At 35.6% G+C, this 10,370-nt stretch overlaps 1 protein-coding gene and 1 long non-coding RNA gene across 2 annotated transcripts; one reads left to right on the forward strand and one right to left on the reverse strand.

Annotated features, from left to right (window-relative positions):
* The first annotated feature begins 30 nt into the window (after positions 1 to 30).
* Positions 31 to 891, forward strand: LOC111368024. The gene is made up of 2 exons (XR_002697939.1): positions 31 to 310; positions 603 to 891. It is a non-coding gene; the product is annotated as an uncharacterized LOC111368024 (long non-coding RNA).
* Positions 892 to 3,623: 2,732 nt separating this feature from the next.
* Positions 3,624 to 6,521, reverse strand: LOC111368025 (cyclic dof factor 1-like). Its single transcript, XM_022989186.1, has 2 exons — positions 6,204 to 6,521; positions 3,624 to 5,318 (listed from the first exon to the last, which is right to left on the reverse strand). The coding sequence occupies exons 1-2, from the start codon at positions 6,429 to 6,431 to the stop codon at positions 4,038 to 4,040; spliced, it is 1,509 nt and encodes a 502-aa protein (XP_022844954.1). The 5' UTR covers positions 6,432 to 6,521; the 3' UTR covers positions 3,624 to 4,037.
* Between the last annotated feature and the right edge of the window lie 3,849 nt (positions 6,522 to 10,370).

A 10,370-nucleotide genomic window follows, 5' to 3' on the forward strand; every position in this document is an offset into this window, starting at 1 on the left:
ATAATTCTTACAAAAAAAAAAAAAAAAAAAAAAAAAAAAAAAAAAAAAATTCATTTGCTTCGACTAAGCACTCGTCATGAATATGTAGCTGGCTGATTCAATGCACTATTAAGCTCCACACAGTTTCAAAATTAATAATAATAGATCTGTTTGTCTTCTCTAAATCTTATTTTTTCATTATTCTTTATTTTGCTGTTTTGTGCTATCACCTTTTTGTGTCATCAGGCAACTGTGAATCGTTCCAAGGGGAATCAAACTGAGATATCAAAAGCCGATCTTATTCAGAAGAGTGCTTACTGCCGGGTTTCAGGTAAGTATTTCTTGGTTGTTTTGCTTATTACTTAAAAGAGTAATGCTATTTATAGTGAAGACGATTGGTGGTCTCTTTACGTGGCATATACATAGATGTTTGTTATTTTAGTTGCATCAAGGCGACTACTGATAGTTTTAACTGTGAATAACATTTTTCTACTAAAAAGGATCCCCATCTGAAATGCATCTACATGCAAAATAAATATAAAAAGAGAGCTTGAATAAATTCAAATTCCCAATTAATGCAATTTCCATTGGAATTATCATGATGGCTGTCGTCATTGCTGCAGATCGTGATATGGACCTTCTTGAGTTGTCGGCCTATGGCAATGTTCGTCGTGGACAAGATTCTGGTGGATGCAACATTCAATGATTTAATTTATCGCTCGGCATACTATCCTTTTTGTACTTTGTTTCCCTTGTGATACATATTCTTGTCACAATGTATTTGTATCGATTGTGGTGGAAATGAGGGAGAAAACTCAGAAGTGCTGTCCCAACTTCTGGTAGAAGAATTCAAGTCAATTATACATGCAGTCAAATATTAACCAAAAGTAAATAGAATTGACTTTTCGGTTATGGGATTTTTATTTTTATTTTTATTTTTATTTTTATTTTTATTTTCTTTTTTCTTTTTTAACTTGTAGTGGGTAATCTTTACTTAACCTTATCACGCATTGTTTTATTTTATTAATACTTTGATAAGTGGTAATCTTGATCACCATTATCAAAACTAAAGTCCCAATTGGACTTTCTTCCCCAATATGCCTTTTTCATCCACATATTCCATCTTTTTGACCTTTTGAGTCATTTCTATATTCAATGAAAAGGGGAAGGTTTTTGGTATGGTTTGTCCTAAAAATTTCAATGTAGCTTAAAGGATGTTGGTGGTTCTTTTTCAAAAAGAAAAAGGATTTTTTTATTTTTTATTTTTTTTTGCACAAATACCCTACTAGATTCTTCTACAATGATATAGCGATCCCTAAGTTTCTAGATATGTTGCTTTTATGCTCGAATTGAAAAAGCCACTCGTTCCTAAGATTAAAGAAGAGTGAAAGACTTCATGATTATTTTTGGAATTTAATATCAAGAAGCGTTTTCATTTTGCAGATTGATGTCAACTTACTTGTGATTACAATAAAGAGAAAAAAGTTAAAATATTATTTTATTGTACTGTACAGTCGTCTACATATTTTGTACTGAGCATTTACTTAAAAGCAAGAAGTAAAAGTTGTGCTTATAACGCAGTTTTGTCAAATTGAGTGGCTCAATCTCCATTGGTGGGGACCTTGAATGCATTAGGGTCTGACTTTTGTGTGAAATGCTTTACATTTCCACCTAAAAAACGCTAAACTTTGGATAAAAAAAAAAGTGAAAAAGAAACTTTTGAAGTGGGGGATTGACCTGCAAGTCCTGTGAAAAAAAGTTGCTTTTCTAGCTCTATATGTTGTATGGCCAATGACATTGCCAAATGTTGCTCTCTTATTGCCACTAACTTTAGACAAAAAAGATGTATAAAATCCAACATATTAAATTTCTCTTAAATAATTAAAGAAATTTTTTGAAAATTCAGCTTTCTTGGCTTCGAAAAGGGTTATTTACAATTTTGTCCCTGTTAGTTTCCTTTGTATAATTCAGGAATAGTCTATCAAGTCACTCTCGTTTTAATACTATTTAATCGTTATAGATCAATAAAAAAATAAAATACAGCATACCTTGAAAATTTATAGGAACTTCGTAAATATTTTTCAAGTTTACAACAAAAAAATAATTTTAAAAATCATTAATAGTCCAAACATAGAGAAAGCTATGTACTAAGCTAGTTTGGATTATGGCGAATCTGTTGTTGGACTTATTTCCTTATTAAGTTTGGGCAATGATTAAATATTTTATTGAGCTGAACTTCAAAATAAGAAAATATCATTTACCACGAGAGAGGAATGCGCCTTAGGTGGTCAACGTAGAGTTGATTGCCGATTTTTTCGTCTAGACGCAAGGAGGAGAGTTTCCTCCGAGCCCCAAACCTAAACAAGACTTTTAAAACACTGCCTAAAAATACAAACACGTATCATGATTATCATTATTGTTAAGTAGACTCTTCTCTCTTTTGAACATAGGATTTGGAATTATAGATCTTTGAGTTAGGTTTACTACTAGGTAGTCAAAATTTTTACAAACAAAATCGTCTTCAACTAATAGACAAAAAATGATCCCCACGACTCGTGAGAGCTAGCAATGGCTGTTTCACTTTGATGCACATGAAATTTTCAAATGGTGGACGGCTACAATTTGATCATATCCCTTTGATGAATTGAATGTTACCCCCCACGCCACCACGGCCCCCAAGCCTATCAAAAGTGAAACTTGTCACTTTTTAACAAGGAAAATCGTAATAAATGTCTCCAAAAGGAAAAGGGCAAAAGAAAAAAACAAAAGCAAATTGAAAAAAAGCCATAAGCATTTATTGCACTATCTGCCTATGGAATTTTGGGGACCTACTGCAACTAATCTTCTCAATGAGATGTGGTTTACATTTGCTGGAAACTTGATAGTATCTCAACATGTGATCCATATTTTGGTAGTGTAATCGTATTAAATATATTTGTCAAAAATGAAAAAATGATTTTAGAGAGAGGAGAGAGAAAGTTATGAACTTTCAAATCATGGTTCCTCCTTTTCCTGAAATTGTTTGGTTTTTGAAAAGGAAAGGTAATTGGCTTTTTCTGATATTCACCCTTGACCCCTCAAGCTGAAGACAAGTTAAACCGTAAGTTGTGCCCCAAACTGACCAGTACTCAAGAGCCCCTCTAACTGATCTGCTAAAGTGTCAAACAAGTCGTTTCCCATCTTTGCACCTTGCCTTCCAGTAAAGCTCCTGCCTTTCAGGATAAATCCTGCCTTCCAGGAGAATATCTGCCTTTCAAGAGCCTTCTAGGAATCGAACTCACGACCTTTGATTTGCTAGCCTTGAAGCGCCCTCATCTTTGCCAATTGGGATGTGCCTTGGGGGCAGGGACAAAGCAAATCTTGATTTTCCTTTGGCTTGTGATAGACGTAAGAGAGGGATATATATCAAGAATAGGCTTCTATATACAATTCAATTTTGTTAGTTCTTGTACATGTTAGATACACGGTATTAAATATGACTCGATAGTATACAAGGAAGAAATTTTCAACCTGTAAACCAAACTTTAGTTCGGTTCTTTTCTCTGGTCCGATTCGATTAAACGTAGTTCAACATGGGAAACATTCCACGTGTTGAAAGTGAAGCAATGCTCATAAATGTTAGAAAGGGGACAAACTTTAAAAAGTTGCACAAGAAAAGTTGCTATCATTGAGAAAAAAAGAGCCACTTTTCAAACTACTTTTCAAGGGACACTAAAAGGGTTAAATTACATTACACAGCATCTGCATTTAGTTAAAATATATTTCACTCTCGTTCTGTCAGTATTATCCTACAATGTACATGAAAACACACTCACCAAAGGTAAAACAAAGACATCTGCTTAATGTTACAAGGTACAAACTGCAGTTTTTGCTATGGCTTCTCCAAAATATGCCCCATTTTACAGAGGCATGAATCTGCAGCCTTTACTGAACATCCCAAGTAGTCTACTTGAGGCTTCGAATTATCGTCCCAAGAAGTCAGTCGAGGTTAAATATTTTCTCAGGAGATGAATCAACAGCTTTTTAACTACTTGATGATACTCAAGAAAAACCACCCTTCAGGCAGTCTCCTGGAAGCTAATGGATCGAGAGAATGCAGCAGGGTTAGCCTGCAATACAGGGGAGGGCGAGACAAGGGATTTTTTCTCGTCGCCTTTTGGTTGCAAGGCCTTAAAAAGTTCTTCCCTGCTAATGGAATCGTACTTGATCCCAAGCGTTTCCCAAATGGAACTCTTTGCAGCTTCATCAGGATCATCAATCCTCAAAGTTTTTGGAATTACAATTGAGCTTCCCGAATTCTTCTCTGACGCACATTCTTTGCCTTCTTGGTAGTTTGGCTTAATCAATTCCCCGTCCCTCGAGTGCTTCCCCAATGGTGAGTCTGGACCAGAACTTGATTTCTTTTGATTTGCTGTAGGAGATGGTACTGATAACCCTGGAACATTCCAAGCACTGGGAACGCCACAATTCCAGTAGGGTGCCGGGTAGAATGGCATGGGAAATCCCGGAGGACAAATGGCTGGCACAGGAACAGCAAAATTCCAAGGTACAGGCCAAGGAACCCCGGGAATACAAGGAACTGGAGTAGGAAAGCCATTTACATTTTTCATCATCGGCTCTTGGAGCCCCTTTTTTACTCCATCTCCCATTGAATTCAATGTAGTCAAGGACGAACCACTAGAACAATCATCGCCATTTTCTCCACCTCTGCAGGAAACCGAGGCCCCTCGATCCATTTTACAGTACCCGTTTTGAATACCATTAGGTAATTTTTTCTCCGCAAGATTCAAAGCAGAAGCCATAGATTCACACAGAGGCGAATCAGGACCAAAAGACAGGACAGTGCCATTTGGTTTAAATGTCGGATGATGAAAACCATTAGGAACGTCAATTTTTGATGCATGGAGGGCTTCAGAGATTGTAATTTGACGACAATGAGAGAGAGAATTCTTGTTCTTACGACGACCAGCTCCCACAGGAACATTCCTCATTGTACCCCCATCCGTCCAATATCTCTGACAGCTCTTGCAAAAATGACGAGGTTGATTAACGTTGTAATTGTTGTAGTAACAAAACTTTGTATCCATGCTATTGCAACGGGGGCAGGGAAGTAGTTTGTCAGGCTTCTTCAGAGTCTTTTGTTGTGGATTTGTCGAATCATTTTGATCATTTTCGTTTTTGGGCAGATTTTCCGATGCATCATCTTCAACAATGGAGGGAATTTTAGGATTGTCAGCTGACTCTAACACAGTAGTAGGATTCCCTGACTCCTTAGACGCAGCTTGATGGTCATCATCATCTTGTGCCGTACTTTCACAGAATTCTCCAGCTATTTGGTCCTAAAATTCACAAATGAATTCAAATCAACTAAAGGCATAGTTGGGTTTCTTTTCAACATGTTCTAAGTTTATTCTATGGAACACAGACGAACCACAACAATCGCTTATTGGATGGTACATAAAACGCTGATACTGTTGAACAAATTATTATACCCAATTGTCAAATCCAAGAATTGAATTCAGTAACCCGAAAACGAATGGAAGTATGAAACCACAATATTGGAAATATTCAAAGTCCATATAATACAGAAACACTCCAAACAATAATACTTAGCACTACGCAAGTATTCGCCCTTTTGAACAACGAATATATTCAGATGCTCACATCTTACTCAATAAACTTAGATATAATAGAAAACAACAAAGTGTGTGCAGATCTTTCCAGAATAAACACCTTTTGAGTAAACCAATAGATTCAAATGGACACAAAGCATAGGCGGAATCAATACTATTAAGTGGGAAAATTCCCAATGCTTCGAGGTCATAGAACTCTCTGGAACTCTCATGAATCAAAGAAATTTTGAAAAATGAAAATTCTTGGTCCTCCATAGATACGAGTAAGGTAGACGAAACAGCAATAAGTCAAGATTTGTTCAATACTGCATTACAAACATATCAATTATCACAGTAATTGCATAAAAAATCCGGAGAATGACACTGAAAAAAAGAAAATATTAATAACACAAAATCCCCCATAAACCCCAGATTTTCCATGTGCAAGATTTGCTTAAGTATCCTCTGGAAATTCAGAAAATAAAATCAACCCATTAATTTTCTTGGTCTTCTAGCATCTGGGCCCTCATTAAATTTCCAGAGAAATACATAAATGTTGTGTATGTTCTATCACTTAGTGTGTGTTGTGTGTGAAAAAATCAAAGCTTTTACCTCCTTATTTTGCTGCTTTTCTTCATCTGACTTTCCAGTTACAGTATCTTCTTCCCCTTGTCGAGTTACTATCACTTTTTCATCATCCAAACAACGATCCGACTCCATCCCACGACTACTCTCGTCGGAAATCTCGTCGGAGTACTCGCCGGCTATGACTTTCCCGTTCTCCGGTAACACAATCTTCCTCCCAAATAACTTAATCTCCGGCTCCTTCGCTTCCATCATTTCTAATTCTCTCTTTTCAATAAAATTCTGAAGTAAATTCTCGAGGCGTTGTTGGCAATGTTGGGCAGTTTGATTTTGATCCGCTGCTTTTAACGCCTTCAAAATGTGGTTGCCACGTCATCATGTGATTGATTTTCTCAGCCACATGTTTTTTAATAATAATTTTTGCCCACAAAATTTATATAAATTTTTGTTGCATGTAAATTCGGTGCTGCCTATATTTGTGGGTACCAAATTTTCTGTTAAATGTTTGAAAAACCCCTACTGTTCAGTGACGTGTAAGACGATGATTCGCCAGAAGTAGATAAGGGTTGTACTTTGGTGTGAACGACTTTCAGGTGATTAAGGATCACAGGCCATGATGATAGAATCATATCTAGAATCGGATGGCTCTGATTTCATCTTCTGAAAGTACACTTTTGGACTGGTTATAAGGATTTATTTTTGGGCTTTGCTTGATATACATAATTTTTTGTACATCAAGAAGTCCCACACTCATATGGGGTGAGGGCCGCTCGAATTCTCACCCTATGTGAGTGTGGGACGCCTTAATGTACAAAAAATATGTACTTACAATGTTATTCGTTATTTTTAGTCTCACTCTTTTCAAAATTCATTTTCAAAAGAATAATGTTACATGTAGATCAGGGTTTCTATAACTATGTTTACTCCACTCACATGGAGTTGATCCCCCTCCGCGTGAGGAGGTTGACACTGTATTATATACAAGCAGCATATTCCTTTTTAAAACTTATTTTCAATTAAACATCATTTAATATATATTTCTATTTTTCTTTTATTTGTGTTGACTTTTATATTCATATTTATTTACAAAATGGTTATATGCACTTGAAAGAATATATTAATGGTATTCGTGTGAAAATCATCTGCTATGACAGGCTGACAATTCTTGACCAGTAGCGTTGGTTCAAAATTGTAGATAAGACAGCAAATTAATAAAATTGATTATTATTTTCATTCTTGAATTCTTTTCAATTATATTCGATGCAATACGTGTTCGTGTTCGTGTTCACGTTCAAGCATTCGAGTTAAAATATTTGGCAGGAAATTCTAAAGAACCCTGCTCCCTGTCCCGGGTCAGGGATTGGAGGGGCGCCTGCCACTCGGCAGGCACCCCTCCAATAGGGGGGCGCCACGTGGCGCCCCTGTCTTTCTCCCTGTCCCTGACCCGGGACAGGGAGAATTATTCAATTCTAAAAGCATTAAAATATCTGTTACCATTGTGATAAATAATTTTTATTAACTCCATAAAATATAAAAGATTTCTTCATTAATTTGGCAAAGTTGACTTTAGAGTGCAGAGCATTGAGTAACGCCACTTATCTCGGGCCACATGGGCCCCCCAGCCAATTGGCGGGGAGGGGGACATATGTCCTCGCTGGAAATCCCATCTAGCAAAATTCGTAGAGTAGTAGGTCATGGTGACATCAGAATTTACACAAGTGGGACCCACTATTAACTTAAAATGTAAAACAAGTCTGTGTTTTAAACAAAATAAGAATATTTTTCAAACTTTTATCCCATTATATACTTTCACGGGTAACATTTGTTTCTTAGCACTTTAGTCCCTAATCCTTTCAAAATTAAGTGCGAATGGTCCACACCCTCCGGTTTAAATAAATGAAAAGTAAAGGAAAGTGAACGAAAAAAAAGACAGAAAAATTAATCATTTTCATTTTTTGATAGTCATTTTTTGATTTTTTGTGCTATTTAGTTCTTCATTTATTTTATGGATAATTGTGTCCTTTATTTAAATTTAAAGATGGTTATATCGACCAGGTTTTTAATTTTTTTTTATTTATAAATTAGTCATAAATAAAATCCTTTCTCTCTCTCTCTCTCTCTCTCACACACACACACATTTTTTTAATTGATATTGACTCAAGATTGAATGGATTGAAATATATGAAAATTCGGGATTTCTACGCTGAGTAATATTTTCATAAGACTTGATTCATCGATTTGGATTACCTTGTTTTCTTAAAGTTGTTTCGAATTTTATATTAGCGTACAATTTTGATTCTAGTTTTGAACAAGAATTATTCTATGGGTACATAATATTGTACATAAGGGTGTCCAAAATGGACACCCAACGGCCCCCTATTGGAGGGGGGCCTATTTATTTAATTTTTTCCCCAAACTTATTCTCAATAACATATTTTGCAGTTAAACTGTATTTATAACGTGCATGTCTAACAAAAATTGTATTTACCCTTTAAAGAAATGGAAATTGTTAACAGTGATCTACTTTTTAAAGATGGAGGAGCTTGATACGAAGAAATAAAAATAGAGTTAAAAGTATAAACTTTAATATCTGTTGGGGACTATTGCTGCAATTTGTCCACTATATTAATAAGGGATTCTATGAAATTGGTTTCTCAAATGTCTATACTCTAGATATACATTTGTGCAAAACAAAGATGATCTAATTTGCGAAGATCATGTTCCAAAAATAATAGTATAATTACAATTTTGAAAATGAACATGTTATCCTTTTTAAACCTTTGTACAAATGGTAAATTCTGTTCCATATAATTATACTTTACAATCAATCAGATAATTGTACTTCAATTTCATTCATTCATATAATCTCTCTTTTGTTCGACTTCAATTGGGTGACTCCATCGAACACCATAACTTAGACGGATGGAAATTGATGACACGAAGATCAATAATGATGATCGTCATGTATTTTACTGAATTTGCACTTATTGGGTCAGCAACTAACGGTCACTTGTGATGACCATCATTTGTTTATCACTTCATCTATTCTCGTCAATAGAATTTAATGGAATTATATTGATTGAAATCAAACTAAAGTATTGAAGTATTATTACCAAATTCACTCTATAACAAAAGTATAACTATTACAAATATATTTTATCACCTCCTCTAAATGGGTGGGGGTTGGGGGGTGGGGGGGAATGGTTGCCATCCGTGGCAAGTGTGAAGAGCATTGAGAAACCCAAACTTGAGGCTGGCATCTTATATTATAATTAGTGTCTTCATCTCTATGTCCTAATTTACAAGGCAGGGCTCTAAGTGGACAACACGTGCTAATCATCTTAATTAAACTTAATTAATCAAGACTCTCAACTTATCTAATACAACTTTCCAGAGAGTGCCACCTGTCCCATTTTAATTCTTAATGATATCTCCAAAAATAAAAAAATAATTTCCACACTTTACCCAAAGAGAGATAAAAAGTACTAAGCATATGTTTTTCTCTTTCGGTGTAAAGTTCTGTTTATTTGTATTTATTAATAAATATTAGCTTCTAATGTTGGATTTAATCGCTCATTGTCTAATTTGAAAGAGACTTTTTAATTTAAGAATTGGCCTTTAAAAATGTTAAGGACATGTGGGCGGTTTCTCACACTTTGGACCAACAGAGTTTTTAATATCTTATGATAGATATTGACAAAATTGCTCACCTATAGAGTAATGATCAAAATGAAGATTTTAGACTTTACTATTAGTCAAGAGTGAGAGAAATTTCATCTTTCTTGCTTGGTTATCCGACTCAAGGGGACATAAAAAGAGGTTCAAATAAACTAGTTTCGAATGATAAATGATTAGGATGTTAGACAGGATGAGAGAGTAGATTGAACCACACATCGACTCATTTTGGGAGACCTGAGAGCCGAGCTGATTCAACTTGCATTCGAGGAGAGTTGCGGGCTCAAGCTAAGCAGCAAAACACTAGACTTGTACAAGTTGGCTAGCGGGCTAGTTTGCTAGAGACTCACAAACAACTCATCTTATTGGTTCAAGTCAAAGAAAGAATAAAAATGATGAGCTGTAGAGCGACTTGCCCCATCAAGGGATGAGCCAAATCACACTTGGTTGAAGCTAGACAGTTCACCCTACAAGTGAGCGTGTGCTAACTCACATGGTGGGAGAGCTGAGCACGACGAA

The sequence above is a fragment of the Olea europaea genome, chromosome 18, assembly GCF_002742605.1.
Source record: "Olea europaea var. sylvestris chromosome 18, O_europaea_v1, whole genome shotgun sequence".
NCBI classification, from domain to species: Eukaryota; Viridiplantae; Streptophyta; class Magnoliopsida; order Lamiales; family Oleaceae; genus Olea; species Olea europaea.